The sequence below is a fragment of the Cupressus sempervirens genome, chromosome 1 (assembly GCF_028749045.1).
Source record: "Cupressus sempervirens isolate cs-2001-9-10 chromosome 1, ASM2874904v1, whole genome shotgun sequence".
NCBI lineage: Eukaryota > Viridiplantae > Streptophyta > Pinopsida > Cupressales > Cupressaceae > Cupressus > Cupressus sempervirens.
Genome location: NC_143118.1, coordinates 497,657,237 through 497,680,448, shown reverse-complemented (window position 1 = coordinate 497,680,448; position 23,212 = coordinate 497,657,237). Strand labels below are relative to the sequence as shown.

At 37.1% G+C, this 23,212-nt stretch overlaps 1 protein-coding gene across 3 annotated transcripts in view; it reads left to right on the top strand.

The window, feature by feature from the left end:
- PIP (proline iminopeptidase) overlaps positions 1-23,212 on the top strand; it is a 257,285-nt gene that overhangs the window by 156,388 nt on the left and 77,685 nt on the right. For 2 of the 3 annotated variants that reach the window (XM_089829012.1, XM_089829003.1), the window contains one exon: positions 20,089-20,202. The exons of the other annotated variant lie outside the window; for it this stretch is intronic. In XM_089829012.1, coding sequence (XP_089685138.1) covers positions 20,089-20,202 — 114 coding nt within the window. The remainder of the gene's footprint in view (positions 1-20,088; positions 20,203-23,212) is intronic. 3 annotated transcript variants of the gene reach the window in all.

Below are 23,212 nucleotides of genomic sequence, written 5' to 3'. Positions count from 1 at the left end.
GAAAGAATTGCAACATTGGTACAACACGAAGGAACTATTACTCTAGCTAGTAGCTCGAGGTGCATAGTGTTTTGTGTACGAGGAACCCTTCAAGGACAAAGGTTATGATGATGCTCGATAGTAGAGCTACTCTTTAACTTCATAAACTCATCTCTAGTGAAGTGAAGAGGTCTACCTATGGAGATGCATGCTAGATTTCAGGTCAAGGTTGCCAGAGGGACTCTTCTACCCTGCACACACCTTGTTCCTCAGCTAAGTATCACAATGGTGAATCACATGGTGATTGAGGATTTCTTCATAGTGGACCTTGATGATATGGAGGTTATTTTGGGCATACAGTGGATGGAGACAATTGATGAATACACTCAGAGCTTCAAACAGATGGACTTCACTTTTGTTGTCGATGGAAAAAAGGTTGTTCTCCACGAAATAAAAAATAAGGGTCCGAAGGAAGTCTCTGCACATCGGATGGAGGCAATTTTTTGGCATGATGACGTTATTTGGGCTGCACATTGTTTTGTTTCGATAGAACCTATAAAGGGGCAATGGACACCTCCCTAGGAGGATGATCTCCAAAATATTTTGAGTGATCATGATAGAGTTTTTATAGACATTCCTGTTGGCATACTGCCTCATCGAGGGTTTGAACACACTATTGAGTTGGAAGTAGGAGCCAAACCAGTCATAACCACACCCTACCCCCATCCCAAGAAATTCAAAGATGAGATAGAAAGGACGATCTAGGAACTGTTGGAGAAAGGATGGATCCATTCCAGTTCTAGCGCTTTCGCGTCATTAGTGGTGTTGGTCAAAAAGGATGGGTCGATGTGCATGTGTGTGGATTATTGTGTGTTGAATAAAAAACAATAAAAAATAGATATTCCATTCCAAGGATAGATGAGTTATTGGATGAATTACATGGTGCAGTCTATTTATCAAAAATAGAGCTCCGTTCTGGATACCACCAGATTCACATGAGGGAAGAAGACGTGGAAAAGACTGCTTTTCATTGTCGCTACGGGCATTATGAGTTTCGAGTCATGTTGTTCAGATTAACAAATGCACCTGCTACATTCCAATCATGCATGAATTGCATCTTCAACAAACAATTGCGTAAGTACTTACTAGTATTTTTTGATGATATTCTTATTTATAGGTTATGGGAAGAGCACCTGAAGCATTTGGATGAAGTCCTAAGGATCATGAAGGATCAGTCATTGTTTTCCAAGAGATCTAAGTGTGAATTTGGTATAATAGAAATATTGTATTTGGGGCATGTTGTCAGTAAATATGGAGTTCAAGTTCATTAGGAGAAGATTCAAGCTATCCTTGATTGGCCTCCCCCAAAATCACTCATAGAATTCCGAGGATTTTTCGGATTGTGCAGTTATTACCGAAGGTTCATTAAAGGATTCTCTTAGCTCAGTGCACCCTTAACAGATCTGACAAGAAAGGGTTCTTTCTAGTAGAATGAAAAGGCGCAACTCATTTTTGATATGTTGAAAGAGGTAATGAGTACTTGTCCCATCTTGCATTACCTGATTTCACTTGACCGTTCATTCTGGAGTGCGACAGATTCGGAGAGGGCATTGGAGTGGTACTGATGCAAGATAGACATCCCATAGCTTATGAGAGTAGGAAGCTCACACAAACAAAACGTTTATATTTTATTTATGACAAAGAATTGTTGGCCATTGTACATGCACTAACCAAGTTCCAACAGTATCTAGTGGGTGCCAAGTTTGTAGTTCGTACGGATCACAATAGTATAAGATATTTTTTGGAACAACGGGAGTTGAACGAGAGGCAACAAAAATAGGTAAGCCATATTTAGGCTTTTGATTTTGACATTGAATATGTGAAAGGAAAGAACAATGTGGTTGCAGATGCTTTGTCCAGGAAACCTGCCATCTACTTACTAACCCAGATTTCAGCCGACTGTAAAGCACATTTGATGGTAGAATATTCCAAAAACACATTTGTCTATGAGCTAATGGATGGCAACACCTAGGATGATCGATACAAAGTGGTGGATGACATCATTTACTATAAGAATCAGATATTTTTAGTGCTAAAATCCAAATTGAAGCAAAAAATTTTAGAGGTACACGACTCACCTTTGGCAGGGCACTTGGGCCTCCTCAAAACTTACAGACATCTCAGGGAGAGGTTTTCATGGAAAGGTCTTGAAGGAGACATATTGTAGTATGTGAGAGAGTGTGCAGTCTGCCAGGAGGACAAATCCGAACATGCTCTACCCGTTGGGTTATTGCAATCTTTGCCAATTCCAGAACAAAAGTGGCAAAATATCTCAATGGATTTCATTACTAGACTTCCCAAGGTGAATGAAAAGGATTGTATTTTCATGATGGTTGACAAACTGACGAAGTATGCACATTTCTTTGCCATCCCCTTAGACTTTCAGGCTGCGCAGGTAGCCGATCTATTTTTCAGGGAAGTTTTTCATGTACACAGGTTACCCTGAGACATTGTCAATGATCGGGATGGACGCTTTGTCATTATCTTCTGGACAAAACTGTTTCAACTGGTGGGGACAAAATTGTCACCAAGTACTAGTTACCACTTTCAGACAAATGGACAAATAGAGATTGTGAATAAGTGACTTGAAGGTTACCTTTGGAACTATGTTTCAACACAACAACAAGCATGTGTCAAATGGATACACTTAGGGGAATATTGTTACAATACCATGTACCACATGTCCATCAAGATGGCACCATTTAATGCTCTATACGGGTACGAACCCCTTTCCTTCATCAACACAGTTCTGGGTGATAGTTGCATATCGAGAGCAAGGGACTAGCTTCAGGAGGGGCAAGACATCCTAAGATGCTTGAAGGAAAACTTATAATGGGCACAAAATCAACAGAAGATGTAAGCCAACAGACATTGAATAGAGAGGAGTTTTGAAGTAGGAGACTTGGTCTATCTCAGGCTCCAGCCATATCGACAATCCTCATTAAAGGAAAAGGGAAAAGAAAAAATGAAGCTGTGATTTTATGGCCCCTATCGTATAGGTCACCGCATCAGTGAAGGCGCCTACGAGATGGAACTTCCAGAGGGGAGCCGTATTCATAACATTTTTCGTGTTTCATGACTAAAGAAAGCCGTGGGACAGAACGCCACGGTAGCCACAGACCTGCTCCCACTCAATGAAGAAGGAAAGCTCATATTAGAACCAATTGAGATCATCAAAGTACATGAGAAGACCCTGCAAAACTACACAGTGAAGGAATATTTGATACATTGGAAACACTTGCCGTTGGATATGCGATATGGGAGGGCGAGCACATTCTTCAACATCCGGCTTTGCATTTGCTTGAGGACAAGCAAAATTTGGGATGGGAGGACTGTAATGGTCCCATTATAAAATAAATCATTAATCAAACTATTGTTAATGGCCGATTGATTTAATATATCTTAGACCCATTTTTTTTGTTTTGTTTCCGTAGTATGTGTTGTTGTTGGCTATCTTTGTACACCCTCGATAAGTTTTCTTTGATAGGTATTTAAACACGGCTTGTAGGTAGTCATTAGGTATGCAATTTGGATTATTTCTTTGTACTGTGAATTCCTATTGGAGTTCTCTATCGTTCGCTATTTTGGAAGTGAAAGGCTTTCCCTATTTGGTTTGTCCAGTTTTGGTGGGATTCAACACTCACCCTATTCTGTCACCTGTAACACTTCGCTCAGATCTAGCAAGTTAGAGCATCATCATATTGTGAATATTCATTGTGTTTAGTTTGATCTACTCTCTTGTCTTGTGTATTTCCATTTATTGTTTGTCTGTATTGAATCTTGCTAGTTGTTCACACTATCTTTTGGTTTGCAATAACTCTTGGTGCATCACCCTATGGATTCCTACCATCCATTTCCAGTCACCATCGTACACTGTACGGCCTCCCATTCCGACAACACACTTCACATCATCCTATTCAACACCCCTATACCATACGGTCTTCCCAAGACCACCATGATGGAGTACATGTTTTTGTCTTCATTTGAGAAACAAAGTTGAATTCTCATGTTGAAAATTTGATGAAATATCCCTATATGAAGATTTTAAAAAATCCTACAAGTGGAAGCTTTCATATCCTTTACAACAAATTCCCATAGGGAAATAGGATTGAATGAGATTACTGTGACAACCATCTCACAACCTCAGGCCTACAATATAGCTGCTGTCTTCACTTCAAGAAAGGAATTTTGAGGGCAAATGTGTAATTATCAAGAAATGGTGGAAAATTTCCAGATTAGTATCCAAGATGCATGAGGAGCATTTTCAGAACAGAAGAATGCATGCAAAGTAATACATAATGAATATTGATAGTGAGAAACACATTAGATATAAATGTTATAGGAAATCTAAAAATTGCAGAGAGCATGCTGGAGGAAGTCTATATAGGAGTAATCATTCTGAGAACGTTTCATTTCCTAAGAAAATATTAGATGATTCTGATCATTGGACTGAGACAACATGTTTATCGGAGAATGATTTGTTCAAGATATCATAAATAAATATAAAAGGTAGGAATTGGCCTGAGCATAAACATGAATGAAGAGGGGTGAGTTGGCCTGTAGTGCTACCAACAAAAGCTGTTTTGGCTACTCACATGTTGATCAAATCTATAGATCAGGAATTACAGTGGTATTTACGAGATTGTTTAACTAAAATGAATCTTTGCCATCATTCTGAGAAGATGGAAGTAGATGATAAATTGGAGTTACACATATTTGCCATTGTTCTTGCTTGCTGTCTCTGATTGTTAAGTTTTGGGATGTTTTAGTTAATAGGGACTTCTATTTCGGAAATTGTATTACTTATAGTACAAGTCAAAGTTAATGCCATGGCAATTGTCCATATGTCATCTCGATGCAACTATTAAATTAGGAATATTTGTAAAACAGGATGTGACATGTTTTATTAAACAGGTAAAAGTTGCACAAGCGATTTATCTAAGAGGAAGTATATTCAATCATTCTTGTGATCCTAATGTCCATGCTTCCTTTGTTTCTCGAAGTCTTGTAGTTTGGGCAATCAAACCATTAACTCCAGGATCACCACTTGAGTTATGCTATGGTCCACAGGTAGGAGAGTATGGGCTTGAAGAGAGGCAGAGATGGTTGAAAAGGCATTACCTTTTCATATGCAAGTGCATGGGATGCTCAGTGTTGAATGTCTCACATCTTTATTTTTCATCATTTCGATGCGCAAAGGATTATTGCCAAGGAGTGGTTTTAGATAAAGAAAATATTAAATGGGAGAAAGTAGTTGGAATTGATGTTGTACCATGTGTCACTATATGTACAATGGACATCACAATTGGAGTTGTGGAAGAGGCTTCTCTAGAAAGTTATGATGAAGCCTTATGATCCAATACGGGTTTATGATTTAATAATTTTTATCTAACAAATGTTTATGTTGCTGCAAGTATGTATCACGCACCCTGGATGAAAATAATCTCCACCCAATGGGACATGCGCAAGATGAATCACGGGAAATGTATCAGGGGTTACAATTACATGATAGAGGGTGGAAAGAGTGAAGTTGATTATTCCGGATCAAAAAAATGCATACCAACTCCCGTGGACAGGAGATTCTAACGTTATGCATCAAGGCATAACCGGATAACAATATATGCTTAGTCTTTTCTCTTGTGGTAGGGCAAGGTTATCGAGAGAAGCAAATTCATCGATAATAATTAAAGACAGATGGCATTTTCAGCATTGGATAAACAAAGCGAATATATAGCCATTGTATTCCACGTCTGCACTGAAGTTTAATTCTTTGATCAATACTTAACATTTTCCTTTTTTATTGCAGATATACAAAGGAGATAAGGCACTTGGCGTGAGGCAAGCAATCAGATGCTTCAGATCATCTCTGCAGTCGCAGTTTTTGAAGACGTGTAGAGGCCTGAGCATATATACGGGAGAGAAAGAGATTACAAGTATGCTGCTGGTTACATTATAATGCAACCAAATTGTATTAAAGCCATATTAAATTTTTAAATTTGGTTAGTGTTTTGTTATGAAGAGATACGATGTTTTGGAAGGTAACTATTACCTCCTGACCATCTATAAATATGTGAAATAGAAAACCAAGTGACTACCATTCAATACACTTGAAAAGGGTTCTTGATTTTTATGAAATATATATTATCAAATTCATCTTCTGAAAAGGATTGAAGTCGAACTAAGCTCCTGCATATTGAGGTTATTGGACATATATTTCAAATATTGTGAGAAATTGTGTTGAATAGAGCGTCAATAATTGGGTGTCTTCAACATGACTTTCTTGTAGTATAATCAGTAAGAATTTCATTTGTGTTAGAGTTAAATATTAAATAGTTTATCTTTTGTGAATCATTTTTTATTATTATAAATAATTCATTATCACGATAAGTAGATCAAATTGTTCACTGCTATTTAGACTTGATAAATACAAACACAATAAAATAAAATTGTTTTCAGATTTGTATCTATTTTGTCCTTTTATAGGTTAAAACATTATAGACTAGTTTAAATACGCATAAAAGGAAATAATTTGATGCATCGTGATAACTGAATTATTTATAGATACTATATATCATAAAATTGTATCTGACAACATATACTATTGACTCCATTGCCCATTTAAAATTCGGCACTGATCATTTAACTATTCATAATTCTCAATTGATGTGTTGGCGATTTTCTAAATCTTTTTCTTCGAAGGATTTGATACTTATTTTTTTTAGTAATTCATTTTAAATTTTCCTTTCAACAATTCATAACTCTACTAAAGTAATTAATATTTGGAGATTATTCATCATTCGTAATCCATAATTTTTTCCTTAAAATCTTGCCATTTAAGGAGATTGCCTTTGCATTATAATCTATTTTCTATAAAACATCTTGGATCCAAGTTTTGCTATCCAGGATCAGCTGTATAGGCTTTGGTTTTGCGAAGCCAAAAGTGTAATGTCCCTGTTATAAAATAAATAATTTAATCTTTGTAACGGTCCGATTGATTTATTTTATCTCGGACCTATTTTATTTTGTTTTCATAATTTGTGTCACTGTCGGCTAACTTTGTACACCCTTGGAAAGCTTTTCTTGACGGTATTTAAGCACGGCTCGTAGTAGTCTCTAGGCATGCTTTTGGATTTCTTTTCTCTGTACTGTGGATTCCTGTTGGAGTTCGGCATTGTTCGCCATTTCGGAAGTGAAAGACCTTCCCTATTTGGCTTGCTCGGTTTCGGTGGGAATCAACCCTCATCCTATTCTAGTGGTGCTCTTGGTCTATATTTGGCAAATTGTGGACTTAATTGCATAATTGTTCTTGTTGGTGAATCTGTGGACTCTACGTATGCAAATTGTGTATGTTACTCTCTGCATTTCTAAGTGGTATCTATTGACTTGTATTACTGTTCAACATTAGGCACTGTTGATTGACCGTACGACCTCATTATCTCCTAAACAGTTCCCTCCAGCTGTTGTTACATCCCAATTTTTGACTTAGCTTGAAATATAGCCATTAAGGTTCGCATGAAGTTAGTTGGCAGTTTAATTTGATATAATATGGCAAAATGGCAAGATAGTTGGTTGTTATGATTTCAAGTGAAGATGACATGTTAGTTGATCGTTAATTGCAAATTCATGGAATTAAGATGAAAGGTTAATTGTTATGATTATTTATGATTAAAAAATATATAATTTAATTACGAAGAATTTCTTTGCAGGAAGCATGTCGAAGGGGTGAAAGCATTGTCAGAAAAGAATTAGGCAGGGCATCACCATCACTGGACAGATGGATAAAGGACCTAGCCAGAGTACATCTGTGGGACTTGCATGAGTTATTTAATAATTTAATTAAAATAATTGGGATAAAATATTAAACGTATATTAAAGGATTTTAAACTATCTTTTGTTGTTTTATTTTTTTTAATAATTGTTTATAAATGTTCATTTAAATATAAAAAAATGTTTTGGCACATCATCATTTAATAATTTAATAGTTGTGCATTATAATAATGTTTGAAATTATAATAATTGTGCATTACTATAAACTTCAAATTATAATAATTGTATTCTTTCCAACTTTTTATCCTTTTCTTTCTTCTTAGTCATTTTAATATTTGGAACCCAAATGGTCATCTTGGGTTTCTGAAGGGGTTTTTCTTGTAACTGAAGGGAGTTGAAGAGTCGAGCTCCTTCCATTTAAGAGATCATTTTAAATCATATTGGGGGATACTTTCCATCAACTCTTATATTCATATGGGTTCTTGTAACTGTAGGGAGTTGTTTAGACAAGCTTTTCTTTTAATTAAGTTCATACTTGAAAAACGATATATACTTCTATTTTCCATAATAATTGCTGTTGGCTAGCGATAGCTCTCAATATTATGAGTTTTTTAACCGATACTTGTTCTCTACTCACAATCATTCACTAGCATATTGCCTTAATCCCTGTCGCGGGTCGCAGGTCAAACGGAAGGGACTGCTATCCGACTTTCCTCTTTCTTCACAAAACATCTCTTACTCTGCTCTATTACGGAGCTATTAATATCAGAGATTCTTACGTTTTTGCATCACCATTATCAACTGTTTTCGGTGGAGTTCTGAAGAAAGCCATTACGCTAGATATAGTCAACTGTGAGTCAAGTGGCGTCTTAAACATCTATATTCATTTTCATTCGTTTTTTACTGGTTTTTCATAGTCGGCTCTGTCCCTAACTCGAGAATCTTCATGCAAGAATAGTTAGGCTATCTATACTGTCATATTAATGTTTGTATTATCTTAAATTTGTATTCTTGGTCACTTCACAGAACAATATTGTGATAATAGAAGTTAGCCGACTGTGAACATATTGTTTATATTTTCTTCCTCAAGAATAACTGAATGTCACCAAATGAAATTCTTTTAAATATAAGATCTTCTATCATAATGCTGTACTTGTCAATTAATAAGTTTGTGCTAATGTCTTCTAACTTCTCTGGATTTGGTTAGGCTTTTTCGTGTGGAACTAGGTTATGAAAATATTATATGAGTGCCTGATTTCATTATTTCCAATCTAGAAATAGTAATTTAAATGCCCTCCAGAATCTTTTCAAAAACATCCGATGGTGCTGGCATTTCCTAGAAAAGTACTCGATTTTGTATATGTTAATCATTTTGTATGAACATAGTTGGGAAATGTTGGATACATGTATAATTGGTAGAATCGTTAATCTGAGAATTTCATAATACCTGGAACTCACCCGGCTATGCAGCCAAGAAAAAGGATGGTGAGGTGAAAAAGAGGAATCTATGATAATTGAATCTATAATAGCTGTGACATTTCAATATTTATCAATTAATATGAATCAATTAATAGCTCATGCATATTCCTATTATGGAGAACTTCTACTGCCAAGTTGTACGGTGAGTTAATTACTAGGAAGCCCAGTGGATGGTAAGATGTTTCCTGTCAATTCTGGGTAGGGAGGGCCTTTCTCATTGGAGATCGTGTGGGGATATATTGTGGTCCGAGGTTGGGTGGTAAAGCCCCTGACAATGTTTCACCTCTCTCAAGATGTCAGATATGAGTGAGACAAAAGTAAGCTATGCATTCGATTGTTTATCAGAAACAGGTATTATCATTTTTATTATGAAAAGGTAAGATTGAATTGAGTTAAATTCATTGTTATCATTATTTTACACCTAGATTGATTTGTGAATTGTTTTCATTTATATGAATATTGAATATAAGTATTTATCTAATCTTGAGAAATTGTCATAGATAAGCAATCAAAAGAAGAAAAAAAATCCGAAGCCCTAATTGATTGTGTGATAGCTGGAACCCTAATTGATACAGTGGTAATGGAAGCCCTAACTGAATCCGTGTTATCGAAAGCCCTAGTTGATTCCGTGGTTGCGGAAGCCCTAAATAGAATCTGCCATCGCGGAAACCCTAGATAAAATCCGTGGTCGCGGAAGCCCTAAATTGAATCCGTGGTCGTGGAAGCCCTAAGTGGTAAGCAATATCAAAAGCCTTAAATAAACCGATGGTAATTGATGCCGTAATTGGTAAGATGTTATGTGATGCCCTAATTTAAGTTATAGTGGTATTTAGATGTATTCATCAAATGATTTTTTGAGATAGCAGTCGATTTGAGAAATTGTTATAGTGTATTTGTGGACTAACCTGGGTGGTTGTAGAAGCATACTTAGATGATTTTCAGTCTTAGTTTTTCGAGGTATGTGATTTCAATTTGGGAAGTAATTTCATTAAAAGGTATTACAAGTATTTAGTTAAGAAATTTTTGTTTAACTAACTTTAACGGTAAATCTTCTTCACATGAACATGAATGATGTAACTGCCTTCTTATGAAATTGAAGTTATAATTGTATTCTATGCTTATGTTAGATGTTAATTTAGACCTAGAAAATATGGATGTTACAACTGTACGGCCTCTAACTCCTTCATTCTATTCCTTACCTCATTGTACGGCCTTGGAATACCCCTATACGGCTTCATTAGTATTCTATTTTTTCCCTCCTCAAGTAACGTACGGCATTGAGAATTCCCTGTACGGCATTCTTATCCCACCTTACGGCTGATTGCACTCCCACCATTCCATACATCATCGTACTGCATGCTGGAATTGCCGTATGACCTGCTAGGAAACCGTACGGACTGTAAACCCAGCCGTACGACATTTGTGTTGCCACCATATGATCCCACCTTCCCTCACCGTACAATAACTCCATTATCCACCGTACGCAGTCTTCTAACACTACCATACATCAATCTCATCTATACGGTATCACAGCAATTCCCTATGTACTGCCTATGTCGTACACCATACACTGGCTCCTATTTGTGTGAAATCATCTAAAGGGCAATTCGGTGGTCTGGAACACTACAGTGGTATCAGAGCACTTTGATCTTGCCAGCCTGTGGATGGTGAATGAGAGTTTATAGCCGGAAGAGAAGGACACATTCTGTTGATTGAATGGCTGACGAACAGCAACCGACGGGCGCCGAACTTGTGGCACTTCTAAGGGAACTTGCCCGGAATTAAGCACAGATCACGGATATGCAATGACTCATGGAGGAAACCCTCAAGAAGTTGGCGGAGAACAAAATATCTGGTGAACAAGATGACCACAGTGCGGACTTGGTATCGAGTAAACCACACCCTCAGCCAGCACGCTCTTGACCTTCCATGCTGACTTTCCCACCACGGACGAAGGCACATCACGGAGATAGACTACCAACTTTCGAAGAGATAAGAGAGGACTGGAGGAATGCAAACCTTGAAGAGGACATTTCCTAAAAAGATTACGCAGATCTGAGGATGAGATACTCGGAAGGCGGAAACAGAGGAGGATACTTTAACGATGATCTCAGGAGAAAATTGAGTGAGGTGAATCTATCTCCATTTGACGAATCGGGTTCCATTTTAGTACAGGCATGAGTGATGAAAGCCGATACCTACTTCTAGTTGAATCCTATGCCTGAAGAAGAAGCTATCAAATTTTCCGCATTGCACTTGGAAGGAGTTGCGCATGAACGGTGGCACCACGACACCATCACATTAGGGCATGATCAAATAAAGAGCTATGTGGAATTTATGGAGAGATTAATAGAACAATTCGATGGGAAAGACCCCGAGCTCAATTTCAAAGATTTGGCGCAACTAAGGCAAACTGGATCCGTAGATTAGTTCATTGCAGAATTTCAAAGACTTTTTGTGTTGGTCACGGACATCTCCAAAAAGTGGGTCATGCTCTTTATGGACAAACTAGCAGAACCACTGAAGGGTTGGGTGAAGGGATTCAATCCATCAACCCTGTCGGAAGCAATCAGTAAGGCACGAAGCATGGCATTGTTGTCGGCATCAGCCTCATCCTCTCGAAGTCACATCCAAAACTGCCGACGTTTCTGAGGGACAAACCTCTGCCCAAGAAGCCATCATTGGATGAAGCATTCCGACAAGAACTCTGAAGGAAGAATTTGTGTTTCAATTATAAGGGGCCTTGGGAGCCTGGCCACCGATGCCTCGAGAAGGGAAAGATCCATTACATTGAGGTGGTGTCCAATGATGAGGATGAACACGAATAGGAAAAAATGCCAGTTGAAGATGACCAACCTAACGCTGACACCAACATCGCCAATTTAAACCGTATAGAGAGGATTGCCGCCTTGGTACAGCGTGGGGGATCCATTGCATTGGCTAGCAGTCTGAGGTGCACAGTTTTTCGTGTATGGGGTACCCTTCAAGGACAAAGGGTCATGGTGATGTTGGATAGCAAAGCTACTTTGAACTTCATAAACTCATCCTTGGTAAAGTGCAGAAGTCTTCCTACAGAAGCACACCCAGGCTTTCAAGTCAAGGTTCCCAGAGGGACTTTCTTGCCTTGCATGCACCTTGTTCCTCAGCTGAGCATCACAATGGCGAATCACACAGTGACGGAGGACTTTCTCATAGTGGATCTCGCTGACATGGAAGTCATTCTTGGCATACAGTGGATGGAGACACTTGATGAGTACACTTAGAGTTTCAAGCGAATGGAGTTTACTTTTGTGGTTGATGGGAAAAAGGTGGTCCTCCAAGGGATGGCAAATGAAGGGCCGAAGGAAGTTTCTGCGCATCGGATGGAGGTAATCTTGTGGCACGATGACGTTGCGTGGGTTGCGCATTGTTTTATCTCAGTGGAACCTATAAAGGGGCACCGAACACCTCTACAGGATAAAGAGCTTCAAAATATTTTAAGTAGGCATGGAAAAGTTTTCATGGATATTCAACCTGGCATACCACTGCATCGGGGGTTTGAGCACACAGTAGAGTTGGAATCAGGGGCAAAACCGACTTCATAACCAGGCCATACTGCCACCTCAAAAAATTCAAAGATGAGATCGAATGGACGATTCGGGAGTTGCTTGAGAAAGGATGGATTTGTCCCAGTTCTAGCCCGTTCACATCATCCATGGTATTGGTCAAAAAGAAGGATGAAACGATGCGCATGTGTGTGGACTATTGCGCGTTGAACAAAAGAACAATAAAGAATAGGTATCCCATCTCGAGGATAGATGAGTTGCTGGATGAACTACATGGTGCGGTCTATTTTTCAAAAATAGGTCTCCGTTCCGGATACCATTAGATCTGAATGAGGGAAGATGTGGAGAAAACGACCTTCCGCTACCATTATGGACACTGAGTTCTTGGTCATGCTATTCAATTTGACCACCACTCCTGTTACATTCTAGTCGTGCATGAACCGCATCTTCAACAAACAGTTGTGTATCTATTGGTATTCTTTGATGATCTTATTTATAGCAGGACATGGGAGGAGCATCTGAAGCATCTGAACGAAGTCTTGAGTATCATGGAGGAACAGTCCATGTTTGCCAAACAGTCCAAGTGTGAGTTTGGTATGACAGAGATATTGTACTTGGGGCATGTCGTCAGTCAATACGGAGTTCAAGTGCATCAGGAGAAGATTTAGGCTATCCTCGACTGGCCTCCCCCAAAATCACTCACAAATCTGCGAGGGTTCTTCGGATTATGCAGTTACTATAGGAGATTTGTCAAAGGTTTTTCTCAGCTCAGCGCACCTTTAACGAATTTGACGAAGAAAGGGGCTTTCTAGTGGAATGAAGAAGCACAACTCACATTTGATAAGCTAAAAGAGGCCATGAGCACTTGTTCGGTTCTTGCACTGCTTGACTTCACCCGATCATTCATTTTGGAATGTGACGCGTCCGGGGAAGGCATTGGAGCGGTTCTGATGCAAGATAGACACCCCATCACCTATGAGAGCAGGAAGCTGACACTAGCAGAACACCTGTATTCCATCTACGACAAAGAAATGCTGGCCATTGTACATGCACTAACCAAATTCTGACAGTATCTGGTAGGTGCCAAGTTTGTTGTCCATACGAATCACAACAATTTGAGATATTTCCTGGAGCAATGGGACTTGAACGAACGGCAACAAAAATGGGTAAGCAAAGTTCAGTCTTTTGATTTTGACATTGAATATGTAAAAGGAAAAAACAATGTTGTTGCAGATGCCTTGTCTAGAAAACCCATTATCTGCTCGCTAAAACAGATCTCAGCCAATTGGAAGGCACAACTGTTGGTAGAATATTCCAAGAATATGTTGGCTTGTGAGATAATGGATGGTCACATCCACGATGATTGGTACAGGGTGGTGGATGATATCATCTATTATAAAGATCGAATCTACCTAGTGCTAGAATCCAAACTGAAGCAGAAGATCCTGAAGGAAGTGCACGATTCCCATCTAGCTGTACATCCCAGCTTCCTTAAGACTTATAGAAGTATGCAAGAGAGATTTTCATGGAAGGGACTGAAAGGGGACGTGTTGTAGCATGTGAGAGAATGTACGGTTTTCCAATAGAACAAATCCGAACACACCCTTCCTGTCAGACTGTTACAACCTTTGTCGATTGCCGAACATAAGTGGGAAAGTGTATCAATGGACTTCATAACAGGTCTTCTCAAGGTGAGCGGAAAGGATTGCATCTTCATGGTGGTTGACAGATTGACAAAGTATGCTCACTTCTTCGCCATGCCCTCAGACTTTCAGGCTGCACAAGTTGCCGAATTGTTTTTTAGAGAAGTCTTTCACCTGTACGGGTTACCCCAAAACATCGTTAGTGATTAGGATGGACGAGTCGTCAGTATCTTCTAGACATAATTGTTTTGGATGGCAGGGACAGAATTATCACCGAGCACGAGTTATCACCCGCAGACAAATGGCCAAACGAAAATTGTGAACAAATGACTTGAAGGCTACCTACGGAACTACATCTTGGCACAACAATGCGTGTGGGTAAAATGGATCCATCTCGGGGAGTATTGCTACAATACCACATATCACATGTCAATTGGGATGGCGCCATTCAAAGCTCTGTACGGGCATGAACCCCTCTCCTTCATTGACACAGTTCTGTGTAATAGTTGTGCTTCAAGAGCGAAGGATTGGCTTCAGGAGGGACAGGACATATTGAGGAGCTTGAAAGAAAACCTACAGTAGGCACAAAATCGACAAAAGGTGTATGCCGACAAACACTGGGTAGAGAGGAGTTTTGAAGTAGGGGATCTGGTCTATCTTTAGCTTCAGCCATACCGATAGTCTACAATAAAGGGAACAGGAAAGGAGAAACTGAAGCCATGTTTTAATGGTCCCTATCACTTGATCCGTCGCATTGGTGAAGTAGCGTACGAATTGGATCTTCCAGAAGGTAGCTGCATTCACAATGTCTTCCATGTTTCTTGTCTGAAGAAGGCTATCAAGTAAAACGTCATAGTCACTACCGACCTTCCGCCACTCAGTGAGGAAGGGAAGCTCATTTTAGAACCTATTGAGATTCTCGAAGTGCGTGAAAAAGTCCTGTAGAATCATACTGTGAGAGAGTACTTGGTACGTTGGCGACACCTACTGTTGGACGATGCAATGTGGGAAAGTGAGCACATCCTCCAGCACCCGGCATTGCACTTGCTTGGGGACAAGCAAATTTTGGGACGCGAGGACTGTAATGCCCTTGTTATAAAATAAATAATTTAATCTTTGTAATGCTCCGATTGATTTATTTTATCTCGGACCCATTTTATTTTGTTTTTGTAATTTGTGTCACCATCGGCTAACTTTGTACACCCTCGGAAAGCTTTTCCCGACGGTATTTAAGCACAACTCGTAGTAGTCTCTAAGCATGCTTTTGGATTTCTTTTCTCTGTTCTGTGGATTCCTATTGGAGTTTGGCATTGTTCGCCATTTTGGAAGTGAAAGAACTTCCCTAGTTGGCTTGCTCGGTTTTGGTGGGAATCAACCCTCACCCTATTCCGGTGGTGCTCTTGGTCTGTATCTAGCAAATTGTGGACTTAATTGCATAATTGTTTCTGTTGGTGAATCTGTGGACTTCACGTATGCAAATTGTGTATGTTACTCTGCATTTCTAGTGGTATCTATTGACTTGTATTAATGTTCAGCATTAGGCACTGTTGACTGACCGTACGGCCTCATTATCTCCTTCCAAACAATTCCCTCCAGCTGTACAACCTCTAACTCCATTCTATTCCTTACCTCACCGTACGGCCTTGGAATATCCCTATATGGATTCATTAGTATTGTTTTTTTTCCCTCCTCAAGTAATGTATGACATTCAAAATTCCCTGTACGGCATTCTTATCCCACCGTATGGCTGATTGCACTCCCACCATTCCATACATCATCGTACTGCATGCTGGAATTGCCATACAACCTGCTAGGAAACCTTACGGACTGTAAACCCAGCCGTACGGCATTTTTGTTGCCACCATATGATCCCACCTTCCCTCATCATACGATAACTCCATTATCCACCGTATATAGTCTTCTAACACTACCATACATCAATCTCATCTGTATGGTATCACAGCAATTTCCTCCATACTGCCTGTGCCGTACGCTGTACACTGGCTCCTATCCGTGTGAAATCATCTGAAGGACAATTCGGTGGTCTGGAACACTACAAAAAGCACGGAGGATTCAAATCAGTTTGATTGATCTTGTCAGGTTGGCCAAAATCGATTACACATCCCAGCATCGAGTAGTCAAGGCTTGTAAGTTTCTAATCAAACAATTTTGATAACCAACACACACCATACAACCACCTAGATTGACCGTACGGCCTCTTGCCACTTCCCATGACTATCGATCCTCTATACGACAAATGCACCGTATGGCCCTCCAAATATCTCCACTGTACAGCCCTTTCCTTCCACCCACCTCCGTACGGCCCCCTCTCCAATTGCAGCTGTATGACCATCACATCTCCCATACAGACTCTTCCGTACCACTCCTGCCAACACTTCCACCGTACGACCTACTTAGTACACCTAACACCGTACGGATCCCACTCTAAGACCTGCGAATGACAATTTGCTTCTGTCGGGTTGTACAGCTATCACATTTCTAGGACAGAACATTACAGCATGAAAAGTATTCACATTGCCCATGTTACCTTGCTCACTCTGAGGAATATATAGCCTTTTTATTTGTATTCTGAAAATTATAATGAATGTATGCACAAATGGAGGCTTTAAAATCAAGGCTCCATCACCAGGTTCCTTTATAATTGAAAATTTTATATCAGAAGTTAATAAATACATTCACATATCAATCAATAAAAAGATATTTCCCTGCTTATGGTTTGCAAGTTAGTTTTAGATTTGTTTCATGCAAGCAAAGTTGCTTTGTCAATTATCATCTAAAAATTCGAAAAAAAAAAAAACATATATATTTTGAAAAACCAAAAATAAAATAAAATACAGAACCTTGCAAAAGAATACCAAAAAACACAGACAATTTCAGATTGGGTAGAGGTTGAACCAAAAAGGTTCATTATAAATTGAAAGATCATATCAGAAATAGCAATTGGATCACCATAGGTGATATTGTCTTACCAGTCATTACAATTAAGGAATCATATTAGAAAAAACATTCTGGTTTCTATAAGTGATTATAGATTGAGTTCATAAGCACATTCTCCTTTGATAAATCAGATAAGGCTACCATTTTGGCATTAGAAATAAAGATCAACTTGAAAAGTGATTATTGTTATATCAGATATAGCTGTGATCAATATCCCATATTTATCATTCTCCATCTTATCAATTGCATCATCTTCACATTCATAAGTTATAATTCATACTAGTAATCAAAGACTTGAAAGAAAGAAGTATCTAGTGATTTGGGCTACAAGGTAATTGTCCCTATTCTAATGTAGCCAAAAAGGGGACATAATGTGAAAATCAAAAAAGATTTAAGAACTAAAACAAGAGAGTTCGTTTGTAAAGCAAAAATGCAGGGAAAATTTAAAAACTCATCTCTTTTACAAAAGTCTTCCCTAGTGATCTCCTTGCCTGGGAATTGATTCTTGCATACACATACAAATAGGCAACCAATTGCTTTGGAATTTTAACTAATCAATCTTTAACTCTATTCTTATGATGGTAAACAAGAATGAATGGTTTTTGTGTTCCACATTCACAATGAGGTAAACTAATTTGGTTATCCCTCCAAGTTCTTTTGAAAGGCTCTTTTTCAGGTTAGATATTTTGTTTTATGTAATTCAAGTTAAAGTCCATTGCCTAAAACAGTTAAAAAAAGATAAAAAAATTATTCAAAAGACTGTCAAAGATTGTGTAGTGAATGATTCCAAATGGGTAACAGTTGTGAGAAAGGTGGTTCTTACGGAACTATCTTCATGAAACTCTTTGTGATGTGAGAACATACTTTGCCGGAGAAATTCCAAAGTTGACATGTTAGCATCTCCTATCTCTAATACTAACATTGCCAGCTGTATTGAAATCCTGCCCTGTGCACTCTCAATAGTTCATGTTTGTTTCTATGCAAATTCCTTTAATAACAAGTAATTTAATATGATTGTATGTACCTATACGATTTAATTTTGTTCAAAAGCTCTCTCTCTCTCTCTCTCTCTGATTATCATCTTTGATGAATGATATGCAAACTCTTCAATGCAAATATGAAATCTGTATAGTTTTTACTAATATTCTGGCTGTATAACACGAGCTGTTTTATTTATATGCTTTATAGAACCTGCAGTCTTCACTAAATCACACACTAAATTGAATATTTGATTCACATTTTTTCTGTTAATGTTGATATTTATAAAATTTTATTGGGATCCCACATGTTCTTTAAGCTTTTTTCTCTCTTATTGTTTGTATTCAATCACGCTGGACAGTTTATCTTTGTACAGACATAAAACATGTAGTATAATGTCCCCATTATTAGCATTAGACAGGGACAAGTAGTAATTGCAAAATAATTGGTAAAACCATAACGAAACCAAACTATTTTATCCTTGATTATATGGATCCTACGAAGCTATTAATCTCTCTCTAATTATCAGAGTTTAACATTCGTAATGAATGGTCTCCACCAAGTTATACTTGGATCATGTTACGACAATCTATATAGAATGCCCTCCACCAAGAATACTTGGATCATATTATGACATTCTCAACAAATGCCCTCCACCAAGCATAGCTTGGATCATATTATGACATTCTAAATGAACGCCCTCCACCAAGCATAGCTTGGATAATACATTTAAAGATGATATCTCTTTTATCTTTTATTCTATGATATATTTATGATCACAAATGTTTATTAATTTAATATATATTTTCTAATTAATAATGTGAAGCAAAAACTACATAATTAAGCCCTTTACCTAATAAAAATAATAAGGATACCTTTTCTAATTAATAAAATATATTAAATTAAATAGCATATACCTCTTTAATACTTAACTCCTATAATTTCGTGTTTCTTAAGCTCCTCTTATTCAATGGCTATAAAATAGATTTAATTCTCTTTTAATTCTCCCCATGAAACTCCACGTAAGCTACCCTTATCTAAATTTGAGAATGACTTTGAATTAAATATTGAAATGGCCCTTAACTTTATTTGAGTATGCCTTGACTCTTTTATTAGAGTTGTTTGATCCTCCTTTATTTAGTGAGATATTATGGTCTTTTCACAGTTATGTTATTGGGTTCCACGATAATGCTCATTCTCCTCCCATCCTATCCAAATCACTTTGCTAGAGTATGGTGATCAAAATATAAGCGATGCCTTCCTTTATTAAACCAATTCTCTCCTTAATTTATATGCTCCATAGTCACAGCTCATGACAATTGCCTCATGATTATTATTTATTTTGTGAGTCTTTTCAAGTAATGCAAAATTATTATTATTATTTTATTATATAAGATATTATTATTTTTTCTAGTATATTAAAATTTATTATTATAAGCATTTTTCTATTGTTAAGTGTTGATACTAATTCTATACGATATCATATGAATGATTAACAATTCACAATTATTTTTAAAGAAACAAATTGAATTTATTTATAAAATGATATCTATATTTACATCATCCATATGTCTATATGGGTTTATGACATGTACACATGTTGCATTGTGATACATTGGAGCATACTTAGTCACCAGAAAGTTTAAATCAATGAATCTTTGTTTTCTTTGGTGTGGCAGGCATTTGCTCGAATTGAGAACCACTACTTCAAGCATAAGGGCTTTTTCCCCACAGAATCATTTTTGCTCGACAATGTAGACAAGATCAGACACATTCCTGCCACAATTGTGCAGGTAAGAATTTAAGCTCTGCTCTTGATAGTCATGTTGACATCATTCTTTTATTTTGTATATAGTATTTGAACATCCATGCTACGTTCCTTAGACTCCTGAGGACCATTGCATGTTTTTCTAACACCCCTTACCAATTATATTTGAGATATTCCTGTCTAGATCTTAATTTTTAAAATGGAACAATGCACTTCAGAATCAAGCAAGTGATTTGATGAATTCAAGCAGAAAAATACATGATTTAAGGTAATGAACCTGGTGCAATTGTAAATGTTGCTTATGGAGCAATATGGCTAAGGAGAGTCACATCTAATCTCAGTACCATAGGTGAATGCAACACTGATTTTTTATGGCACTAAAAGCTAAGTTACCATTGTGCTCCCTAGAGGCTTGACTGCGGAGGTAGATGCAGAGCCAGATGATGCACATCCCTAGGATGCACATTTGGAGGCCTCCAGGGACAAAGGTGCAACATTGACATTAAAAAGAAAAATAACACAACTTGCTTGCACAATTTTTCATGAGATAATGGCTGAGCTTATAACCATATCCAAGCAAAAGAATTAAAATTTAACCTCCAACCTTTAGTACTAGACAATCCCCTCGTCTTTCCTAAGCGACATTTAATCTTACTTATTCAAGATAATTAGCCTATATTTTTCACATCATCCGTATCCAAGAAATATCTTCATCTTAAACATATTTTGCTATCTTGGAGAAGCAACATATTTGCAATCTTTCACTATGCGACCAATCTTACTTTTGGCAAGATTGATCCATTGGTTGGGTGTCATATATAAATGCTTCTAGTTGAATGAAACATGCATTCCCTATAACCAAAGATTCAATCGGTGATCTACGGAATTGGGTATACTTTGAAATTATGAAAATTTGAGGATTCATTATTTAAAAGATTAGATTTAATTCATGTTGAATGTCTACTTCTCATGCTTGTTGAGATATCTCGAGCTAGTTGAGTTTTAACGTGGGAAGGCGATCCATATCTAAACTAGTTTCTTGCATTTCTTTGAACATACATACATACATACATACATACATACATACATATGTGTGTATGTATGTATGTATGTATGTATGTATATGTGTATATATATTCAAAGAAATGTTTTAATTAGATTTAATGTATATGTGTATATGTATGTATTATGTAAATGTGTATATATATTCAAAAATTAGATTTAATTCATGTTGAATGTCTACTTCTCATGCTTGTTGAGATATCTCGAGCTAGTTGAGTTTTAACGTGGGAAGGCGATCCATATCTAAACTAGTTTCTTGCATTTCTTTGAATATACATACATACATACATACATATACATATACATATACATATACATATACATATACATACATATATATATGTATGTATATGTATATGTATATGTATATGTATGTATGTATGTATGTATATTCAAAGAAATGCAAGAAACATACAAAATAAATCCTTTACTAGTATATGTGTTTATATATATATACATATATATATCCAAAACTCCTTGAAAAATATTCATGCATCTGCGCATTTGCATTCTTACACAAGTCAACAACTTAGACTTAAAGTGCTATTAAGATGGCAAAAATCTAATACAAATTATTGAAAATATGTCAAAACTTTATTAGAGAAAAGATATAATTGAAAATATATGAAAATTTTATAAGAGAAAATATATGATTGAAAGTTAGATTTCATATGCCATGCAATCTTGGGCCAGGCAAATGATATATTAACAAAATATAAGTACAATCAATGGGGTTGATTCAATCAATGCCTAGATATCCATCATGTATGGCCCACAATGGTGGGTGTTATAAATTATTATCATGATTTATGAGATCTAATCATGCAGGTCCATTAATCATTTAACATGATGAAATTATACAAACAGTTCCATACATTTGAAAGAAAAAGTGATTGTGCCTCATAAAGGAAATGCTCAAGTGTTTTGAAGAAAAACATTGGTGAAAATGCAGCACAGAGGAAAAGTCACATGTAAAGGTATATGACATAAAAGTAATGTTCAATAAAATTATCAGGCTCACTGTCATTCAAAAGAACGATTACTTTGTATTATAAACACTTATCGGTTGACAAATGAATGAATTTGCATTTTGTGGATCTGCTTTCTTGTGCACTTGCACACTTCTGTTCTTTTGTGTTTTATTTCATGTTTTCCATGCTTACTGAAAATTTGTCTCTTCAAGAGACTTCACAAATTTTGAATACTTTGTTAATTCAATGTGAGATGCTTGGATGATACCTCCAACTTGAATTGCGTTTTAGTCCAATTTTCGTCCTCAAATTCCTTGAACTAAAAGTCATATGTAATGTCCCCAAAATGTCCCCATTTTGGGACATTAGGAAATTAAGGGTATATCTATGTAATTATCGAGCTTTGTCTATTCTTATCAAAGTCGAATAGTGGAGTCGTGATTTCTTACGACAATTATTGGTTATGATTTAATAATTTTTTCCAATAACCAATTTGTCCTGCTTCTTTGCCATGTGGAAGTTTCTCAAGTATTAGCAATGCAGATGATGTGTTGCAATGGTGCTTGAGGCTACTATGTGGCTTCTTGCCGGAGATGGAACCACCAATTTACTTTCGATGGTTAAGCTGCTAAATGAAGAAAAGAGTAACATTATTACATGGATCCAACTGTTAAATGAAGAAAAGAGTTTAACATTATGCAAAAGGATTCCACATAATTGTTGTTACAATATAAAGGTGTAGAAATGATAATTGTTCCATTCTTTGTTGAGAATAAATAATCGGGAGCAATGGGTGACAGTCACTATTTAGGTGGAGTGCAAAGAGTTCCTATGCTTTTGTAGCACATGCATGAGTGACAAGAAAGGGGCTATATTGTCATCGTGAAAGGGACCAATATTTCTGGTCACCGTCACTGTGAAAGAGTATTACATGGATCCAACTATTAAATGAAGAAAAGAGTTTAATGTTATGCAAGGTTAGTTTGAAGTTGTCACGCAAAA